The sequence below is a fragment of the Bombina bombina genome, chromosome 1, assembly GCF_027579735.1.
Source record: "Bombina bombina isolate aBomBom1 chromosome 1, aBomBom1.pri, whole genome shotgun sequence".
Taxonomy (NCBI): domain Eukaryota; kingdom Metazoa; phylum Chordata; class Amphibia; order Anura; family Bombinatoridae; genus Bombina; species Bombina bombina.
In genome coordinates this window covers 1387499600-1387523003 of record NC_069499.1, presented here as the reverse complement: position 1 = coordinate 1387523003, position 23404 = coordinate 1387499600, and the positions used below count along the sequence as shown (strand labels likewise).

Here is a 23404-nt window from a genome sequence, read left to right as displayed (position 1 = left end):
GTATGTTCAGTATATTTATTTCTAGAGAGATGATAAGACCTAGAAAATGCTGACAGAGCCTTGTATAATTGAGGTAAGCCTGATGCAGTGATTTAACAAACGACTGGGATCATGCTTACAAAAAAGGGTAATATTCATGTTAATACTCATATTTCTTAGTGACAAAACGTTTACATGTTATATAGAAAGAACATTTTTTCTCTGAGGGTGATAAATCGTTTTTTGAGGCCTACTTTCCACATGGCTAGTCAGATACTCCTAGGAGTATTTTCTTAAGGCCCTCTGACATCGAGTGCATGGTGGGAGGGGCCTATTTTCGCGCTCTAGATGCACAGTTCTTATTCAGACTGAGGCATCCAGCTTCCCTAAAGGAGTCCTCTGGCATTTGAGGACCACTATAGAGGGCTTATTTCTTCCCTAAATTGTATTTGAGGGCAGGTAGGAGCCACAGCAGAGCTGTGGCAAGGTGTTTAACTGTTTATTAACGTTTTTTAACGTTTTTCAAATCCGGTTTGGGGCCTAAAGGGTTAATCATCCATTTGCAAGTGGGTGCAATGCTGCTTTAGTCCCTTATACACACTATAAAAATTTCGAAGAGTTTACTACTTTTTAACACTGTTTTGCAGTTTATGTGATTGTTTTTTTCTCTTAAAGGCACAGTACCGTTTTTGTTTAATTGCTGTTTCACATTTATTAAAGTGTTTTCCAAGCTTGCTGGTCTCATTACTAGTCTGTTAAACATGTCTGACATAGAGGAAACTCCTTGTTCAATATGTTTAGAAGCCATTGTGGAACCCCCTCTTAGAATATGTACCAAATGTACTGAAATTTCTATAAATTATAAAGACCATATTATGGCATTTAAAGATTTATCACCAGAGGTTTCTCAGACTGACAAAAGGGAGGTTATGCCATCTAGCTCTCCCCAAGTGTCAGAACCTATAACTCCCGCTCAAGTGACGCCAAGTACATCTAGCGCGTCCAATGCATTTACCTTACAAGACATGGCGGCAGTTATGACTAATACCCTCACAGAGGTATTGTCCAAACTGCCAGGGTTACAAGGAAAGCGAGACAGCTCTGGGGCTAGAACAAATACAGAGCTTTCTGACGCTTTAGTAGCTATGTCCGATATACCCTCACAATGCTCCGAAGCGCGGCAAGGGAGTTGCTATCTGAGGGTGAGATTTCAGATTCAGGGAAGACGTTACTTCAGTCCGATTCTGAAATGACAGCCTTTAAATTTAAGCTTGAACACCTCCGCTTATTGCTCAGGGAGGTTTTAGCGACTCTGGATGACTGTGACCCCATTGTGGTTCCAGAGAAATTGTGTAAAATGGACAAATACTTTGCAGTGCCTGTTTACACTGATGTCTTTCCAGTCCCTAAGAGGTTCTCGGAAATTATTACTAAGGAATGGGATAGACCAGGTGTTCCGTTCTCTCCCCCTCCTGCTTTTAAAAAGATGTTTCCCATAGATGTCGCTATACGGGACTCGTGGCAGACAGTCCCTAAGTCCCTGTCGAGGACAGTTGTGCTTTCTTAGATCCTATGGATAAAAAATTGGAGGGTCTCCTTAAGAAATTTTTTATCCATCAAGGTTTTATTCTTCAGCCTCTTGCTGCTGCAGCGGCTTTTTGGTTCGAGTCTCTTGAGGAGGGAGACCCCGTTAGATGATATTTTAGACAGGATTAAAGCTCTCAAGTTAGCTAATTCCTTTATTTCTGACGCCGTTTTTCATCTAACCAAACTAACGGCTAAGAATTCAGGTTTTGCCATTCTGGCGCGCAGGGCGCTATGGCTTAAGTCCTGGTCAGCAGACGTTGCTTCAAAGTCTAAGCTTCTTAACATCCCCTTCAAAGGACAGACCCTATTCCGGCCGTGCCTGAAAGAGATCATTTCTGATATTACTGCAGGAAAAGGTCACGCCCTTCCTCAGGATAGGTCCAATAAATTAAGTACCAAACAGAATAATTTTCGTTCATTTCGAAACTTCAAGAGTGGCGCAGCTTCAGCTTCCTCTAATGCAAAACAAGAGGGAAATTTAGCCCAGTCCAAACCAGTCTGGAGACCGAAGCGGGCTTGGAACAAGGGGAAGCAGGCCAAAAAACCTGCTGCCGCCTCTAAGACAGCATGAAGGAGTAGCCCCGAATCCGGGACCAGATCTAGTAGGGGGCAGACTTTCTCTCTTCGCCCAGGCTTGGGCAAGAGACGTCCAGGATCCCTGGGCATTAGAGATTGTTTCCCAGGGATATCTTCTGAACTTCAAAGCTTCATCTCCAAAGGGGAGATTTCATCTCTCACAATTATCTGTAAACCAGATAAAGAGAGAGGCATTCTTACGTTGTGTTCAAGACCTACTGGTTATGGGAGTGGTCCACCCAGTTCCAAGGGAGGAACAGGGGCAGGGCTTCTATTCAAATCTGTTTATAGTTCCCAAAAAAGAGGGAACTTTCAGACCTATCTTGGATCTCAAGATCCTAAACAAATTTCTCAGGGTCCCATCCGTCAAGATGGAGACTATCCGAACCATCCTCCCTATGATCCAGGAGGGTCAATATATGACTACCGTGGACTTGAAGGATGCTTATCTCCACATTCCGATTCACAGAGATCATCATCAGTTCCTCAGGTTCGCATTCTTAGACAGGCATTACCAGTTTGTGGCTCTTCCCTTCGGGTTAGCCACGGCACCAAGAATGTTTAAGAAGGTTCTAGGGTCCCTACTGGCGGTTCTAAGGCCACGGGGCATAGCGGTGGCTCCTTACCTAGACGACATTCTGATACAGGCGTCGACTTTTCAAATCGCCAGGTCCCATACGGACATTGTTCTGGCCTTTCTGAGGTCTCACGGGTGGAAGGTGAACGAAGAAAAGAGTTCTCTCTCCCCTCTCACAAGAGTTTCCTTCCTAGGAACACTGATAGATTCAGTAGAAATGAATTTTTTTCTGACAGAGGTCAGGTTATCAAAACTTCTAACTTCCTGCCGTGCTCTTCATTCCACTTCTCGGCCGTCAGTGGCTCGGTGTATGGAAGTAATCGGCCTAATGGTAGCGGCAATGGACATAGTTCCGTTTGCCCGCCTACATCTCAGACCACTGCAACTTTGCATGCTCAATCAGTGGAATGGGGACTACACAGATTTGTCCCCTCTGCTAAATCTGGATCAAGAGACCAGGGATTCTCTTCTCTGGTGGTTATCTCTGGTCCATCTGTCCAGGGGAATGAGTTTCCGCAGGCCAGAGTGGACTATAGTGACGACAGATGCCAGCCTTCTGGGCTGGGGCGCAGTCTGGAACTCCCTGAAGGCTCAGGGTTCGTGGACTCAGGAGGAAGCCCTCCTTCCAATAAACATTCTGGAACTGAGAGCGATATTCAATGCTCTTCAGGCTTGGCCTCAACTCGCTGCGGTCAGGTTCATCAGATTTCAGTCGGACAATATCACGACTGTAGCCTATATCAACCATCAGGGGGGAACAAGAAGCCCCCTGGCAATGTTGGAGGTTTCAAAGATAATTCTATGGGCAGAGGTTCACTCTTGCCATCTCTCAGCTATCCATATGCCAGGAGTAGAGACTTTTCATCCGGGGGAGTGGGAGCTCCATCCGAAGGTATTTGCCCAGCTGATTCAACTATGGGGCAAACCAGAACTGGATCTGATGGCGTCTCATCAGAACGCCAAGCTTCCTTGTTACAGGTCCAGGTCAAAGGATCCCCAGGCAGCGCTGATAGATGCTCTAGCAGTGCCCTGGTCCTTCAGCCTGGCTTATGTGTTCCCACCATTTCCTCTGCTCCCTCATCTGATTGCCAAGATCAAGCAGGAGAGAGCTTCTGTGATTTTGATAGCACCTGCGTGGCCATGCAGGACTTGGTATGCAGATCTGGTGGACATGTCATCCTTTCCACCATGGACTCTGCCGCTGAGGCAGGACTTTCTACTCCAAGGTCCATTCAAACATCCAAATCTAATTTCTCTGCGGCTGACGTGGTTTCTCCGAGTCGGTCATTCATACCTTAAAGGGACAGTTAACACCAGAATTTTTGTTGTTTTAAAAGATAGATAATCCCTTTATTACTCATTCCCCAGTTTTGCATAACTAACACAGTTATAATAATACACTTTTTACCTCTGTGATTAACTTGTATCTAAGCATCTTCTGACAAACCCTTGATCACATGACATTTTATTTATTATCTATTGACTTTCATTTTAGCCAATTAGTGCAGTGTCTGCCACAATCCACGTGCATGCTTACAATGTTATCTATAGGGTTTACCTGAACTAGCTCTCCCCTGCTGTGAAAAGCAAATACAAAGCATGTGATTAGAGGCGGCCTTCAAGGGCTTAGAAATTATCATATGAGCCTTCCTAGGACGAGCTTTCAAGTAAGAATACCAAAAGAACAAAGAAAAATTGGTGATAAAAGTAAATTGGAAAGTTGTTTAAAATTACATGCCCTATTTGAAACATGAAAGTTTTTTTTGGACTTGACTGTCCCTTTAATTCAGGTTCGAAAGCCTGTCACCAGGAAAATCTATCATAAGATATGGTGTAAATATCTTCATTGGTGTGAATCCAAGGGTTACTCATGGAGTAAAGTCAGGATTCCTAGGATATTATCCTTTCTCCAAGAAGGATTGGAGAAGGGATTGTCAGGTAGTTCCTTAAAGGGACAGATTTCTGCTCTGTCTATTCTTCTGCACAAGCGTCTGGCAGATGTTCCAGACGTTCAGGCGTTTTGTCAGGCTTTAGTTAGAATCAAGCCTGTGTTTAAACCTGTTGCTCCGCCATGGAGTTTAAATTTGGTTCTTAAAGTTCTTCAAGGGGTTCCGTTTGAACCTCTGCATTGCATAGATATCAAGCTTTTATCTTGGAAAGTTGTTTTTGGTAGCTATCTCTTCGGCTCGAAGAGTTTCAGAGTTATCTGCCTTACAGTGGGATTCCCCTTATCTGATCTTCCATGCAGATAAGGTAGTTTTGCGTACCAAACCTGGGTTTCTTCCTAAGGTGGTATCTAATAAGAATATCAATCAGGAGATTGTTGTTCCGTCACTGTGTCCTAATCCTTCTTCAAAGAAGGAACGTCTATTACACAATCTTGACGTGGTTTGAGCTTTAAAGTTTTATTTACAAGCTACTAAGGATTTTCGTCAAACATCTGCATTGTTTGTTGTCTACTCTGGACAGAGGAGAGGCCAAAAGGCTTCGGCATCTTCTCTTTCTTTTTGGCTGAGAAGCATAATCCGTTTAGCTTATGAGACTGCTGGCCAACAGCCTCCTGAAAGAATTACAGCTCATTCCACTAGAGCGGTAGCTTCCTCATGGGCTTTTAAAAATGAGGCCTCTGTTGAACAGATTTGTAAGGCGGCGACTTGGTCTTCGCTTCATACTTTTTCTAAATTCTACAAATTTGATACTTTTGCTTCCTCGGAGGCTATTTTTGGGAGAAAGGTCTTGCAGGCAGTGGTGCCTTCCGTTTAAGTTCCTGCCTTGTCCCTCCCTTCATCCGTGTCCTAAAGCTTTTGTATTGGTATCCCACAAGTAATGGATGAACCCGTTGACTGGATACACCTTACAAGAGAAAACTAAATTTATGCTTACCTGATAAATTTCTTTCTCTTGTGGTGTATCCAGTCCACGGCCCGCCCTGTCACTTTAAGGCAGGTGTTTTTTATTTTTAAACTACAGTCACCACTGCACCCTATAGTTTCTCCTTTTTCTTGCTTGTCTTCGGTCGAATGACTGGGAGTGGCAGTTAGGGGAGGAGCTATATAGACAGCTCTGCTGTGGGTGTCCTCTTGCAACTTCCTGTTGGGAAGGAGAATATCCCACAAGTAATGGATGAACCCGTGGACTGGATACACCACAAGAGAAAGAAATTTATCAGGTAAGCATAAATTTTGTTTTTAGTATAGTTAGGGATACCACAGGCAAAAGCAGCTATTTCAGTTGTTGATATTAAAGGAGCTATTTGTAAACAATTGAATACACTTTAGCAGGTAAAATGAATAATTCGGAACAAATTAAAGGGGAGAAAAGGGTAAACTGTCCCTTTAAAGGTACTGTACAATGCAGTATTCCTGTTTCTCTGGCTGAGATGGGCCAGTCACAGCAGTGAGCCTTGTCTGATCCTTGAATTGTCTTGCAGGAACCTAAATGATGAAAGCCCTCTGGGAATTCGCAGGATCCTCTCTCAGTCTACTGACTCTCTGAATATGAGAAACAGAACGTTATCTGTGGAGTCACTAATTGATGAAGGTAGGAGCAAGAGGTGTGCTAGAGTGACATAAGATGAGTTACCAGGCATGTGAGTGGCACTAGAGGTGACCTGAGATCATACGTGTAATACTGCTGAGCTGAATAGTGAGATACAAAGGTAACCTGTGATAGACTAAGACTTACTAAAGAGGAGATCTGCAACGGACTACAAAGAACATGTATTCACCTTTTCATTTCACTCCTTGTATTTCATGATGTTAATTTTGTTATGAATAAAAAAAGAGGAGATCTGAATGTCTGAGATAAAACCAAATACTGAAATAGAGCTGGGCTGGGAAACTGGACTCTCATAATACTGGACAGTTGGACTGGGAGAGACAATATATGCATAATATAGGGGAATACACACGTATAACAAATAAAGGGACATTCTAGTGATTATATGTATACAGTGTGTGTGCGTACATATTCCATGGAATGTCCCTTTATTGTCATTTGTAAGAAAAATAAAACATGAGTTTAATTCTTTAATAAGGTTTTTTAACACATAGTGAAAGTAGCAGCCCTGTAGCACTCCCATACTGCCCCAGGTAAAGATATCACCAGTGACTGATTCTTATTTGCTCGCCAGCTGTATCCTAATCTAAGGTGACACAGGAGAACAAAAAAAAATATAAAATGCTGTCATTAAATGTTTTTACTGTAGAATGTCTGGTGCAGAGTACAGGGCAGGCATACTGGACAAGAGCATGCACAGACAAAAGGGAGAAACTGGTCTGGCTAAATGTGCAGACACTAACGGATAGATCACACACACATAATACAGGAGCGGGTGCACAATTTATAATAGCTGGTTTGGGGGATTGTACACAAATAACACAAGGAGTAGACGAGAGAGTGAACTCAATCAAGCTGATTTTTTTTTAATTAGGATCTGAGGTCTACAATCAGCTGATGAGCGATTTTGCAAATGATGAGAAGGAGTTTGAGGCAGATTCATGGAGTCTGGCTGTGGATAACAATTATCTCCAGCAACACAAGAAGGATGTGATGAAACGCCAGGATGTGATATATGGTGAGTGGCGACCTGTGGCAACTTCATGCGTTATAACTCTTTAACAGCCAGTTAGTCCCCCATACTGCTAACAGTTATTGAGTCTATCTTGCTTTCCTTTTCCAAGAACTGATCCAGACAGAGGTTCACCATGTGCGCACCCTGAAGATTATGACAAACATGTTCCGGAAGGGGATGCTGGAAGACCTTCAAATGGATCCTGCTTTGGTGCAGAATATGTTCCCTTCTGTAGATGAGCTCAGTGATATTCATGTTCGCTTTCTCATTCAGCTCCTTGAGAGGCGTAAAGACTCACTGGCGTCCGACAGTAACAAGAACTTTGTCATCAATAAACTTGGGGACATTCTCATCAACCAGGTATGACTTCATAGTGAAAAAATGTTCAGTAAGTAATAGGTTGGAATCTTAATACTCGACAATGAGAAGTAAAGCTCTGTTTATAAGAATCTTTAGGAATAAGTCTGAAATAACCCAAAAATATGCTACCCTTACGGAACACAACTAACCTGACTGTAAAACAAATGGCCCTGGTCAGCACTTACATCTATCTAGTGTAGATGCAGCTAATTGAAGGGAAATTCTATCAAACTATTTAGCCCCAGAATATGTAAATGTAATAGTTGTTTTTTTTTGTTTGTTTTTTTACTCTGAGATTGACAATGTGGTGTACAAGAGGTATTGATATTGGAGAATTGATTCTGATTGGTGCACATCTGGTTTCCAATCAAACATGCACAAAGTGTTTGCACCAATCAGATTCAGTGTACGCTCCACAATCAGTCCAGTGGTTGAGTAAACAGTGCCATCCTTGGTATTTATTTTTTAACAGCAAGTACATTTCAGTGCCAGTCTATCCTGGAGTTCTATAGTTTGCACGTTGGGTCTCTACTGTAGCACACTGCACATCGCACAACCTTTTATCATACTTGTAATCTAACATATTTCTAACCTTTGTCTTGCAAATTATGTTCCAATTCTCAGAGTAGAAATAAAATATATCTACAAATTAAACTGAACAATTACACAATCAACAATATCCAGCTATGCTACGGATTTCCACATATTGTTTGTGATATCTGATTGTGAGACAGTGTGTAGCGATTGTATTTCAGTATTCATTTTCTTTCCTGCAGTTCTCTGGTTCAAATGCTGAACACTTGAAAAAAGCTTATTTTGAGTTCTGCAGTCAGCATCACAAAGCCATGAAACTCTACAAAGAGCTTTTCTCCAGGGACAAAAAATTCCAGCAAATGATCCGGGTGAGTCTTTGATACCTATTTAAAGGGACAGTGTACCATAAAATGTTCTCCCCTTTAAAGGGACGTAAAACACAATTTTTTTTTCTTTCATGTTTCAGATAGAGCATGCAACAACTTTCTAATTTACTTCTATTATCATATTTTCTTTGTTCTCTTGGTATCTTTTGTTGAAAAGCAGAAACTTAAGGTCAGCCGCGTGCACATGTCTGGAGCACTATATGGCAGCAGTTATGCAAGAGAACTAAATGGCACATATAGGCTCATAAGAGTGTGCACGTGTCTTTAGTACTCTATGGCAGCAGTGTTTTGCAACATTGTATAACAAATCGACAAATAATATTGCCATGGAAGACACGTGCACACTCCTGAGCCTACCTAGTTTTACCCTTCAATAAAAGATACCAAGAGAACAAAGTATATTTGATGACAGAAGTAAATTGAAATGTTGTTTAAAATTGCATGCTCTATCTGAATCATGAAAGTAAAATTTTTAGTCTACTGTCTCTTTAAAGGGACAGTCTACAATAGAATTTTTATTGTTTTAAAAGTTACATAATCCTTTTATTACCCATTCCCCAGTTTTACATAACCAACACTGTTATATAAATACACTTTTTACCTCTGTGATAACCTTGTATCTAAGCATCATCTGACAGCCCCCCTGATCACATGACTGTGACTATTTAAAATCTATTGAGTTGCATTTAGTACTGTATTGTGCTAACTCTTAAATAACTTCCCGGGCGTGAACACATTTGCCTAGATTTAGAGTTTTGTCGGTAAAGACCCGCGTAGCTAACGCTACTTTTTTTCCAGCGCACCCTTAAGCCAACACTGGTATTTAGAGTTGTCTGAATGGCTGCATTAGGCTCAGAAAAGTGAGCGTTGAGCATAATTTAGCGCCACTTCAACCCTCAATACCAGCGTTGCTTACGGTAGCGGTAAGCTGGAAAAACGTGCTCGTGCACGATATCCCCATAGGATACAATGGGGCTGAGCTGGCTGAAAAAAAACCTAACACCTGCAAAAAAGCAGCGTTCAGCTCCTAACGCAGCCCCATTGTTTCCTATGGGGAAACACTTTCTAAGTCTACACCTAACACCCTAACATGAACCCTGAGTCTAAACACCCCTAACCTTACACTTATTAACCCCTAATCTGCCGACACCAACATCACCGACCCCTGCATTATATTATTATTATTATTATTAAAAGAGCTGATTACTTTGTAATTTAGAATAGGGTAGGGCATTTTTTTATTTTGGGGGGCTTTATTATTTTATTAGGGGGCTTAGATTAGGTGTAATTAGTTTAAACTTCTTGTAATTTTTTATTTATTTTCTGTAATTTAGTGTTTATTTTTTTTTGTACTAAAGTTTATTTTATTTAATTAAATGTAATTGTAGGTAATTGTAGTTAATTTATTTAATTAATTTTATGATAGTGTAGTGTTAGGTTTAATTGTAACTTAGGTTAGGATTTATTTTACAGGTAATTTTGTAATTATTCTAACTAGGTAGCTATTAAATAGTTAACTATTTAATAGCTATTGTACCTGGTTAAAATAAATACAAAGTTGCCTGTAAAATAAATATAAATCCTAAAATAGCTACAATGTAACTATTAGTTATATTGTAGCTATATTAGGGTTTATTTTACAGGTAAGTATTTAGTTTTAAATAGGATTAATTTATTTAATTATAGGAATATTATTTTGTTTTATTTAAATGATATTTAACTTAGGGGGGTGTTAGGGTTAGACTTAGGTTTAGGGGTTAATACATTTAATATAGTAGCAGCGACGTTGAGGGCGGGAGATTAAGGGTTAATAATTGTAGGTAGGTGGCGACGATGTTAGGGAGGGCAGATTAGGGGTTAATAAAATTTATAGTGTTTGCGAGGCGGGAGTGCAGCGGTTTAGGGGTTAATACATTTTTTATAGTGGCAGCGATGTCGGCAGATTAGGGGTTAATATTTGTAGTTAGGTGTCGGCGACGTTGGGGGGGCAGATTAGGGGTTAATAAATATAATGTAGGTGTCAGCGATGTTAGGGGCAGCAGATTAGGGGTTCATAGGGATAATGTAGGTGGCAGAGGTGTCCGGTCGGCAGATTAGGGGTTAAAAATATTTATTATAGTGTTTGTGATGTGGGGGGGCCTCGGTTTAGGGGTACATAGGTAGTTTATGGGTGTTAGTGTACTTTATAGCACAGTAGTTAAAAGCTTTATGTTCCCGAGTTAGCCCATAAAGCTCTTTACTACTGACTTTTTTTGGCGGTAGGAGTCTTGTCGGTAGAGGGTCTACCGCTCACTTCTTCCAAGACTCATAATACCGGCGTTAGGCAAATCCCATAGAAAAGATAGGATACGCAATTGACGTAAGGGGATCTGCGGTAGCCAAAAGTCGCGGAAGAAAAGTGAGCGGTAGACCTTTACCTACATGACTTTAAATACCAGCGGGCGGTAAAAAGCAGCGTTAGGACCCCTTAACGCTGCTTTTGACGGCTACCGCCAAACTCTAAATCTAGGCCATGGTTATCTATATGGCCCACATGAACTATCAGTCTCCTGTTGTGAAAAGCAAATACAAAAGCATGTGATTTTAAGAGGCTGTCAATAGAGCCTTTGAAACTGGCAGAAATGTAGAGGTTTAAATGTTATAAAGTATATTAATCTAACAATGTTGGTTGTGCAAAGCTGGGAAATGGGTAGTAAAGGCATAATCTATCTTTTTAAACAATAACAATTTTTGGGTAGACTGTCCCTTTAAGTGTTTTACAAATAGCTCATAACCTTTCATGACTCAGAGCATACAATTTTAATTACCAATTTACTTCTTTTATCGCATTTTCTTCATTTTCTTTGTATCCTTGGTTGAAAATCATGAAGGTTAAGCTTAGGAGTATGCACGTGTCTGCTGCACTATATGGCAGCAGTTTTGTAAGAATGGTATACATTAGCAAGAGCACTATATGGCAGCACTATTTCCTGTCATGAAGTGCTCCAGACATGTGCACACTACCTATCTAGATATCTCTTCAATACATAATAACATGAGAAAAAAATCAAATTTAAAAATAGAAGTGGCTTGGAAACTTCTTTAAAACTTTATACTCTGAATGATGAAAGAAACGTTTGTGTTTTGTGTCTGTTCTGTCCTGGTGCTTGTCAGCGCAACTTAGGGCACACAATACTACTGAAAAAAGTAAATGTGACATGGAATGTAGTATAATAATAATAACAGTGTTTATTCTGAGCCTATTGCAGTAACATAAATCAGTAGTCAGCTTACCAAGCAAGGCTGTTATTAAAGGGACAGTCTACTCCAAAATGTTTATTGTTTAAAAAGATGGGTAATCCCTTTATTACCATTCCCCAGTTTTGCTCAACCAACATGGTTTAATAAATATACTTTTCACCTCTGTGATTACCTTGTATCTAAGTCTCTGCAGACAGCAACCTTATCTCAGGGTTATGTATTTATTATCTATTGATATTCATTTTAGCCAATTAGTGCTGTGTCCTTCACAACTCCACGGGAGTGAGCACAATGTTATATATATATGGTACACATGAAATAGCAGTGTCTTGTGAAAAGCTAATAAAAAAGCATGTGATAAAAGACTGTCTTATTTGTTATAAAGTATATCAATTAAACAAAGTTGGTTGTGCAAGCTAGGGAATGGTTAGTAAAGGCATTATCTATCTTTTTAAACAATATCAATTTTGTATTATACTGTGCCTTTAAACTAAACACATATTATTTATCTTCAGGTTTCAAATAAGGTATTAATATTGGCGTACAAGGGAGGACAGTAGTATCACAGCTATATGCAGCGTCATTACAGAGAACCACACAACATCTCTACGATGTTGCCTCAAAGCAAATATAAAAATTAAAACTGATAGTGTAGTAGGCATGTCTACATGTTATGTCAATTATATTATTTTGTAGCAATTTAGTTAGTTTTAATAAGAATTTTTCTCATAACAAATAAAGATTCTCACACAGTTCCTCTCATTGGAATGCGGCCCCACCCTCTTTCTAGATAAGACACTGCTATAAGAACAGAGAGCAGAGTGAAACCGTGCACCTTGTGCTGATGAGTAATTTTACGTTGATTTTGTCCTGTTCTCCAAGTTTAGTCCTCAGCAAATAACCTGCTTTTTCCCAATTACTCAATAGATACAATGCTAAATACCATGCTATTTGTTCAGTTATGATATACTGATTCCATGCGTATGTCCCACTTATCTGAACTTTTTCTTGTGGTATTACTTTGGTCTTCTTTAATATCATAGAAGATGACTCGGTCCACCTTACTGCGCAGACATGGAGTGCAGGAGTGTATCCTCCTTGTTACACAGAGAATTACAAAATATCCAGTCCTCATTGATCGCATATTGCAGAACTCAAAAGGTGAGTGCACTACTGGGCTATGTGAGTTACATGTAGTAGGAAGAATGTTTTCTATAGTAGAGTTATCTAAGCTAAAGCTCAGGGGACATACGCCTAGATTTAGAGTTCTGCGGCCAAAGGGGTGCGTTAGCTATGCGTGCTTTTTTCCCCCCGCACCTTTTAAATACCGCTGGTATTTAGAGTTCACAGAAGGGCTGGCTTTTCAGTGCGTTAGGCTCCAAAAAGGGAGCGTAGAGCATAATTTAACGCCACTGCAACTCTAGATACCAGCGGTGCTTACGGAAGCGGCCAGCTTCAAAAACGTGCTCGTGCACGATTCCCCAATAGAAAACAATGGGGCCATTTGAGCTGAAAAAAAACCTAACACCTGCAAAAAAGCCGCGTTCAGCTCCTAACGCAGCCCCATTGTTTTCAATGGGGAAACACTTCCTACGTCTACACCTAACACTCTAACATGTACCCCGAGTCTAAACACCCCTAACCTTACACTTATTAACCCCTAATCTGCCTCCCCCGCTATCGCTGACCCCTGCATATTATTTTTAACCCCTAATCTGCCGCTCCGTAAACCGCTGCTACTTACATTATCCCTATGTACCCCTAATCTGCTGCCCCTAACACCGCCGACCCCTATATTATATTAATCAACCCCTAATCTGCCCCCCACAACGTCGCCTCCACCTGCCTACACTTATTAACCCCTAATCTGCCGAGCGGACCGCACCGCTATTATAATAAAGTTATTAACCCCTAATCTGCCTCACTCCCGCCTCAATAACCCTATAATAAATAGTATTAACCCCTAATCTGCCCTCCTTAACATCGCCGACACCTAACTTCAAGTATTAACCCCTAATCTGCCGATCGGAGCTCACCGCTACTCTAATAAATTTTTTAACCCTTAAAGCTAATTTTAACCCTAACCCTAACACCCCCCTAAGTTAAATATAATTTTATTCTAACGAAATAAATTAACTCTTATTAAATAAATTATTCCTATTTAAATCTAAATACTTACCTGTAAAATAAACCCTAATATAGCTACAATATAAATTATAATTATATTATAGCTATTTTAGGATTAATATTTATTTTACAGGCAACTTTGTATTTATTTTAACCAGGTACAATAGCTATTAAATAGTTAAGAACTATTTAATAGCTAAAATAGTTAAAATAATTACAAAATTACCTGTAAAATAAATCCTAACCTAAGTTACAATTAAACCTAACACTACACTATCAATAAATTAGTTAAATACAATATCTACAATTATCTACAATTAAACCTAACACTACACTATCAATAAATTATTTAAATACAATACCTACAAATAACTACAATTAAATAAACTAACTAAAGTACAAAAAATAAAAAAGAACTAAGTTACAAAAAATAAAAAAATATTTACAAACATTAGAAAAATATTACAACAATTTTAAACTAATTACACCTACTCTAAGCCCCCTAATAAAATAACAAAGCCCCCCAAAATAAAAAATGCCCTACCCTATTCTAAATTAAAAAAGTTCAAAACTCTTTTACCTTACCAGCCCTGAACAGGGCCCTTTGCGGGGCATGCCCCAAAGAATTCAGCTCTTTTGCCTGTAAAAAAAACACATACAATACCCCCCCAACATTACAACCCACCACCCATATACCCCTAATCTAACCCAAACCCCCCTTAAATAAACCTAACACTAAGCCCCTGAAGATCTTCCTACCTTATCTTCACCATACCAGGTTCACCGATCGGTCCTCGGAAGTCTTGATCCAAGCCCAAGCGGGGGGCTGAAGAGTGACGTCCATCCTCGGGCTGAAGTCTGGATCCAAGCGGCGGCTGAAGAAATCCATCATCGGGCTGAAGTCGGAAGTCCATCATCGGGATGAAGTCTTCTATCAAGCCGCATCTTCAATCTTCTTTCTTCTGGAGCGGAGCGGAGCCATCTTCTTCCAAGCCGACGCGGAACACCCTCTTCAACCGACGCCTACTCGCCGAATGACGGTTCCTTTAAATGACGTCATCCAAGATGGCGTCCTTCGAATTCCGATTGGCTGATAGGATTCTATCAGCCAATCGGAATTAAGGTAGGAATATTCTGATTGGCTGATGGAATCAGCCAATCAGAATCAAGTTCAATCCGATTGGCTGATCCAATCAGCCAATCAGATTGAGCTTGCATTCTATTGGCTGATCGGAACAGCCAATAGAATGCGAGCTCAATCTGATTGGCTGATTGGATCAGCCAATCGGATTGAACTTGACTCTGATTGGCTGATTCCATCAGCCAATCAGAATATTCCTACCTTAATTCCGATTGGCTGATAGAATCCTATCAGCCAATCGGAATTCGAGGGACGCCATCTTGGATGACGTCATTTAAAGGAACCGTCATTCGGCGAGTAGGCGTCGGTTGAAGAGGATGTTCCGCGTCGGCTTGGAAGAAGATGGCTCCGCTCCGCTCCAGAAGAAAGAAGATTGAAGATGCGGCTTGATAGAAGACTTCATCCCGATGATGGACTTCCGACTTCAGCCCGATGATGGATTTCTTCAGCCGCCGCTTGGATCCAGACTTCAGCCCGAGGATGGACGTCACTCTTCAGCCCCCCGCTTGGGCTTGGATCAAGACTTCCAAGGACCGATCGGTGAACCTGGTATGGTGACGATAAGGTAGGAAGATCTTCAGGGCCTTAGTGTTAGGTTTATTTAAGGGGGGTTTGGGTTAGATTAGAGGTATGTGGGTGGTGGGTTGTAATGTTGGGGGGGGGTATTGTATGTGTTTTTTTTACAGGCAAAAGAGCTGAATTCTTTGGGGCATGCCCCGCAAAGGGCCCTGTTCAGGGCTGGTAAGGTAAAAGAGCTTTGAACTTTTTTAATTTAGAATAGGGTAGGGCATTTTTTATTTTGGGGGGCTTTGTTATTTTATTAAGGGGCTTAGAGTAGGTGTAATTAGTTTAAAATTGTTGTAATATTTTTCTAATGTTTGTAAATATTTTTTTATTTTTTGTAACTTAGTTCTTTTTTATTTTTTGTACTTTAGTTAGTTTATTTAATTGTAGTTATTTGTAGGTATTGTATTTAATTAATTTATTGATAGTGTAGTGTTAGGTTTAATTGTAGATAATTGTAGATATTGTATTTAAATAATTTATTGATAGTGTAGTGTTAGGTTTAATTGTAACTTAGGTTAGGATTTATTTTACAGGTAATTTTGTAATTATTTTAACTATTTTAGCTATTAAATAGTTCTTAACTATTTAATAGCTATTGTACCTGGTTAAAATAAATACAAAGTTGCCTGTAAAATAAATATTAATCCTAAAATAGCTATAATATAATTATAAGTAATATTGTAGCTATATTAGGGTTTATTTTACAGGTAAGTATTTAGATTTAAATAGGAATAATTTATTTAATAAGAGTTAATATATTTAGTTAGAATAAAATTATATTTAACTTAGGGGGGTGTTAGGGTTAGGGTTAATATTAGCTTTAGGGGTTAAAAAATTTATTAGAGTAGCGGTGAGCTCCGATCGGCAGATTAGGGGTTAATACTTGAAGTTAGGTGTCGGCGATGTTAGGGAGGGCAGATTAGGGGTTAATACTATTTCTTATAGGGTTATTGAGGCGGGAGTGAGGCGGATTAGGGGTTAATAACTTTATTATAATAGCGGTGCGGTCCGCTCGGCAGATTAGGGGTTAATAAGGGTAGGCGGGTGGAGGCGACGTTGTGGGGGGCAGATTAGGGGTTAATAAATATAATATAGGGGTCGGCGGTGTTAGGGGCAGCAGATTAGGGGTACATAGCTATAATGTAGCTGGCGGCGGCGTGCGGACGGCAGATTAGGGGTTAATAAGTGTAGGCAGGTGGAGGCGACGTTGTGGGGGGCAGATTAGGGGTTAATAAATATAATATAGGGGTCGGCGGTGTTAGGGGCAGCAGATTAGGGGTACATAGCTATAATGTAGCTGGCGGCGGCGTGCGGACGGCAGATTAGGGGTTAATAAGTGTAGGCAGGTGGAGGCGACGTTGTGGGGGGCAGATTAGGGGTTAATAAATATAATATAGGGGTCGGCGGTGTTAGTGGCAGCAGATTAGGGGTACATAAGTATAACGTAGGTGGCGGTCGGCAGATTAAGGGTTAAAAAAATTTAATCGAGTGGCGGCGATGTGGGGGGACCTCGGTTTAGGGGTACATAGGTAGTTTATGGGTGTTAGTGTACTTTAGAGCACAGTAGTTAAGAGCTTTATAAACCGGCATTAGAACAGAAAGCTCTTAACTACTGACTTTTTTCTGCGGCTGGAGTTTTGTCGTTAGATTTCTAACGCTCACTTCAGACACGACTCTAAATACCGGAGTTAGAAAGATCCCATTGAAAAGATAGGATACGCAAATGACGTAAGGGGATCTGCGGTATGGAAAAGTCGCGGCTGGAAAGTGAGCGTTAGACCCTTTCCTGACTGACTCCAAATACCGGCGGTAGCTCAAAACCAGCGTTAGGAGCCTCTAACGCTGGTTTTCACGGCTACCGCCCAACTCTAAATCTAGGCCATAATTACTTATTACTATCTTCCGTGTTAATCAATGTGTTTGTCTGAATGCACTCTGGATTTTCATAGCAATATCAGATGGAATGTAACTGAAGATGACTGTAGAATGTTCTCCCAAATGTTTTGTGGATATTAAATTAGAAAATGTTATGCCACCTTCTCAGGTGATGAAGAGGAGTATCAAGACTTAGCTACAGCCCTGTCTCTTATCAAAGAGCTCATCACATCCATAGACCAGGAGGTTTACAACTGTGAAAAGAACCTGCGTCTGCAGGAAATCTACCAGAAAGTGGACAGTAAATCCACAGCAAATGTGCTCGGCAAATGGTGCTTTGGCAAAGAAGAGATGCTACGGAGGAAGCTCATTCATGATGGAACCCTGCTGTGGAAGACATCAGCAGGACGCTTTAAAGGTAAAACTTAAGTAGACAACTGTACCTATCCTAGTGTTAAGGTGACTTACCAGAGTGTGTCATTCTGACTACGACACACTAATATACAAAATGTTTACAGAACAGGTCAAGTTTTTCCTAGTCAGTGAGTCACAGTTTGGTTGCTAAAAATAAAAAAAGAGCTTAAACTCTTAAAACTAGCCAAAAACCACACTGAACTGGGCGATGGGGTGGGGGCCAGACTGGAGGCTGCAGAATTTGTAAGTACAGATACAAAACAATTTATCCAAACTGCTTGAGACCAGAAAAGGTCTAAATTTAGAAACATCAAAACACACTAACAGCGCTGTTAGAGTGTTTTTTTGTTTTGTATATAACAGCTGCTTATTATAATATAGGCAATATCACGTATACACTTGTATATAAGCACAAGCGGCGCTCTCATATAGTTACACTAAATTTAGAAATATTTGTACGTTTGCATCTGTAGAATGGGACAGCTTGGAGAGGAGATGGGACCAAGTGTAAAGAACAATCTCATGTCATTTAGGCAATATTTACATGTCATTATACCGATTATACACTCAACCTAAATGTAGTTTTAGATCATTTTTGTATACATCAGATATTACAGTATTGTAATCAGAATGCTAATAGATAAATATAGACTATTATTTCCATTTTAGAACCCAAATCCACAGGCAAAGAAGATTGTGACTTAAAGGCAGGAAAAATTGTCACTTTTAGTAATTTTTTTTTTAAAAACTATTAATGAAAGTCTGAATTTCAGAATAATTCTGGATTTAGGGATTTGTACCTATACTCCAAATTTGCAAAACTTGTACATGGCATTTTTAAAAGTTCATTAAAGGTACAGTCTAGTGTGCATTTTCTTCATGTAGTTATCCTGCACCTTAGAAGAAAGGGAGTAAAACTAACATTAAAGGTAATGTAAATTTTGATGCTAAAGTGCCCGGTTTTTAAAAATTCGATTAAAAACAGGGGCACTTTAATTCATCAAAATTTACATTTCATTCGGTCGTCGCAAGCCATTTCTGACGTCAAAAATGATGGATCGGTCATCCTCCAATCACGGCTTCCCCCCTGGGGGAATCAGTGTCGGATTCAACGCTGTGATTGGAGGAAGCCGGATTCCTCATTTTAAACCCAGGAAGAGGCTTTGCGACGGGTGGAGGAAGCTGGAGCGGCTGTCAAGATTAAAAGGTAAGTTTTTTTTCACAACACGAGTGAAATGTAAATTTTAATGAATTAAATTGCCCCTGTTTTTATTCAAATTTTTAAAAACTGGGCACTTTAGCATCAAAATTTATATTCACTTTAATTCAGCTGCATTAACAGTGTTTACAAATGAGTTTTTTTGCTATTGTATATTAGCCCCTTTTCAGTGTTAGCAGTAGATTATTCCCTTTATTATTATCAGGTATTTGTACAGCGCCAACAGATTCCACAGTGCTAAAAACATAGGCGATATACAAGATACCCTTCAATGCTTTGCTCTTTCTATGCTAGTACAATGTCCCTTTAACATTTAGTACTAGCAACAAATCCTTAAAGGGAAATGAATCCCAAATGTTTTCTTTCAGGATTCAGACAGAACACAATATTTTTTTTAAAAAAAAGGTTCTTTGTTGAATAGGATACCTAGGCGGGTAACCTGCACATATCTGCAGCACTGTATCACATTGAACACTGCTGCCATCTAGTGCTCTTGCAAATGAATAACATACATCTAGATTACAAGTTTTGCACTATAGAGGGTGCAAAATGAACGCAACAAAAGTTGCGTTATTTTACCCTCCATAGCGCTGCCATTACAAGTTTCAGAAAAGCCTCCTTGTACGTGCGATATGGTCGCGATAAGCTCCATACCGCACAAAATCCAAGGGCTGAGAATATGTTCTCGTGCACGCTTTCCCCATATACATCAATGGGGAGAGAGTGTTAGAAAAAAAACTAACACCTGGACTGCGGAATGGCGATCGCCGTAACGCAACCCTATTGATGTCTATGGGGAAAAAAAAGTTACGTTTAAACCTAACATCCTAACATAAACCCCAAGTCTAAACACCCCTAATCTGCTGCCCCGACATTGCCAACACTGAAATAAGGTTATTAACCCCTAATCTGCCGCTCCCGACATCACCGCCACTAATAAAAGTTATTAACTCCTATTCCGCCGCTCCCCGACATCGCCACCACTATAATAAAGCTATTAACCCCTAATCTGCCGCCCCTGATATCGCCGCCACTTATAAAAGTTATTAACCCCTAAACCTCTGATCTCCCACATCTCCACCACTAAATAAACCTATTAACCCTTAAACCGCCAGCCCCCCACATCGCAAAAAAACTAAATTCAACTATTAACCCCTAAACCTAAAAAAAATAACTTTATATTAAAATTAAACTATCCCTATCTTAAAATAAATAAAAACTTACCTGTGAAATTAAAAGAACCTAAGTTTAAACTAACAATTAACCTAACATAACTATTATACTAAAATTAAAATAACTACCAATTAAATAAACTAAATTAAACATAAAAAAACTAACACTACTAAAAAGATTTAAAGGGACACTATACCCAAACATTTTCTTTCATGATTAAGGTAGAGAATATAATTTTAAACAACATTCTAATTTACTTCTATTACCTAATTTGCTTCATTCTTTAGATATATATACTTTAATGAAGAAATAGCGATGCACACTGTGAACCAATCACACGAGGCATCTATGTGCAGCTACCAATCAGCAGCTACTAAGCATATCTAGATATGCTTTTCAGCAAAGAATATCAAGAGAATGGAGCAAAATAGATACTAGAAATAAATTAGAAAGTTGTTTATAATTGTATGCTCTTTCTAAATCATGAAAGAAAAAATTTGGGTTTCATGTCCCTTTAAGTCTAAAATTACAAAAAATACTAAATTGCAAAAAATAACAAACGAAATTATCAAAAATAAAAACAATTACACCTAATGTAATAGCCCTATAAAAATAAAAAAGCCCCCCCAAATAAAAACACCTCCTAGCTTACAATAAACTACCAATAGCCCTTTAAAGGGCTTTTGTAGGGCATTGCCCTAAAGAAATCAGCTCTTTTCCCTGTAAATAATACAAAGACCCCCTAACAGTAAAACCCACCACCCAACCAACCCCCCAAAATAAAAAAAACTAACTCTAACAAAAACCTAAGCTACCCATTGCCCTGAAAAGGGCATTTGTATGGGCATTGCCCTTAAAAGGGCATTCAGCTCTTTTTCATTGCACTGAAAAGGGCATTTAGCTCTTTTACCTAAAGCCCAAACCCTAATCTAAAAAAAAAAACTAACACTAACCCCCGACGATCCACTTACAGTTTCTGAAGTCCAGACATCCAGGCGGCGAGAAGTCTTCATCCAGGCTGCGAGGTCTTCATCCATCCAGGTGGCGTCTTCTATCTTCATCCAGACGGCATCTTCTATCTTCATCCTGGCGGTGTCTTCTATCTTCATCCTGGCGGCGCGGAGCGTCCTCTTCATGCGGTCACCGCTGTACACTGGATCTTCAATGCAAGGGAGCCTTTTCAAAATGGCGTCCCTTGCATTCCTATTGGCTGATTTGATTTTTGAAATTCAAATCAGCCAATAGGATGAGAGCTACTGAAATTCTATTGGCTGTTGAAATCAGCCAATTTGAAGATTCAGTGTACATTGGTGACCGTTTAAAGAGGACGCTCTGCGCCGGATGTCTTCAAGGATAGACACGCTCTGCACCCCCGGGATAAAGATAGAAGACACTGCCGGGATGAAGATAGAAGACGCCATCTGGATGGATGAAGACCTCACCGCCTGGATGAAGACTTCTCGCCGCCAGAATGTCCGGACTTGAGAAACTGTAACTGGATCGTCGGGGGTTAGTGTTAGGTTGTTTTTTTTTTTTTTACTTTTTTTGGGTGTTTTTTTAAATTTGATTAGGGTTTAGGGGTTAATAGCTTTATTTAGTGACTGTGATGTGGGAGGCCAGAGGTTTAGGGGTTAATAAATTTATTTACTAGCGGCGATAACGGGGAGCGGTGGAATAGGGGTTAATAGCTTTATTATAGTGTCAGCGATGTTGGGGTGTGGGGGAATAGGGGTTAATAACTTATTAGTAGCGGGGATGTCGGGAGTGGCAGATTAGGGGTTATTAAGTTTTAATTAGTGTTTGCGATGCAGGAGTGCGGGTTAATATGTAGTTTATGGGTGTAAGTGTACATTGTAACATTTTAGTTATGAGTTTTGTGAAGCATTTTTGTTGCCCAAAACTCATTACTACTGCTCTCAGATGGCGGAATGGATTGTGTTGGTATAGGCTGGAACGCAAGCATTTTAGAATCACCGCACAACTTGCAATACCGGCGCAGATACCAATCAGTAGGCGCATAGATTGTGCCCTTATTTTCTTCTGAAGTGTAAAGTCTACTTGATTTTTTTATTGTTTAAAAAGATAGACGCCTTTACTACCCATTCCCTAGCATTGCATAACCAGCATTGCTATATTAATATACTTTATAACCTCTGAGTTTGCCTGTTATAAACCCCTGCTGGCCGCCCCTTATCTCAGTGCATTTTATTTTATTTTAAAATCTTACACAACAGCCAGACACTGCTAGTTCATGTGTGCCATAAAGATAACATAATATTGTGCTCACTCTAGTGGAGAATGATAATGGCTATACAAGAACCAGCACTGATGTGCAAAACTGGGGTACGGGTAATAAAGGTTTTTTGTTTTTTTTAAACAATAATAATTTTCAAGTAGACTGTCCCTTTAAAAGGGCATTAAACACCCCTTGCTTTTGTGTAAATATGTGTTTGCTTCACACTCCCTAGAGAGACCAAAAAGCAATTACATAACCTGCAAATCAGACAGCTTGCTTAGGCAAGTTGCTGCATTTTGAAAACCTACATTACGGATTTTGCTTTTTTTGCCTGTCTATGGAGCGTGGGAAAAGCACAATTTCAATCTTAATGGGAGGAGAGTCCACTGCTTCATTCATTACTTTTGGGAATTAAGAACCTGACCACCAGGAGGAGGCAAAAACACCCCAGCCAAAGGCTTAAATACCTCCCCCACTCCCCTCATCCCCCAGTCATTCTTTGGCTTTCGTCACAGGAGGTTGGCAGAGAAGTGTCGGAAGATTTGCAGTAGTCTCTTATGGAGGTAGTACTCTTCACAATGGGACTGGAGTTTTAAGTAGTCCTGTCAGCCTCTCAGTAAGAGCATGGGTGAAAGTTAAACTCCGGAGATGCAGGGAGAGTATTTCTGCGAAACCATCCCAACTCATATTAACAGCTCCATAAGCAATCAGCGTTGCCGTGTTTCGCTGCCTGCTTTCTGCTCTCAAGTTCATGTCAGGAGCAATGTTACTAACCTGTCACACTTGAAAGGCCATGTTCCTGTTCCACGGCATAGATTCTGGGAAGATTGTTTCATTTAT

The 23404-nt window shown here is 40.0% G+C and overlaps 1 protein-coding gene across 4 annotated transcripts in view; it reads left to right on the top strand.

The window, feature by feature from the left end:
- The window catches only part of ARHGEF2 (Rho/Rac guanine nucleotide exchange factor 2), a 918648-nt gene that overhangs the window by 859690 nt on the left and 35554 nt on the right, over positions 1-23404 (top strand). For all 4 annotated transcript variants that reach the window (XM_053704543.1, XM_053704550.1, XM_053704538.1 and 1 more), the window contains 6 exons: positions 6150-6259; positions 7152-7295; positions 7402-7652; positions 8429-8554; positions 12856-12973; positions 17692-17940. In XM_053704543.1, coding sequence (XP_053560518.1) covers positions 6150-6259; positions 7152-7295; positions 7402-7652; positions 8429-8554; positions 12856-12973; positions 17692-17940 — 998 coding nt within the window. The remainder of the gene's footprint in view (positions 1-6149; positions 6260-7151; positions 7296-7401; positions 7653-8428; positions 8555-12855; positions 12974-17691; positions 17941-23404) is intronic.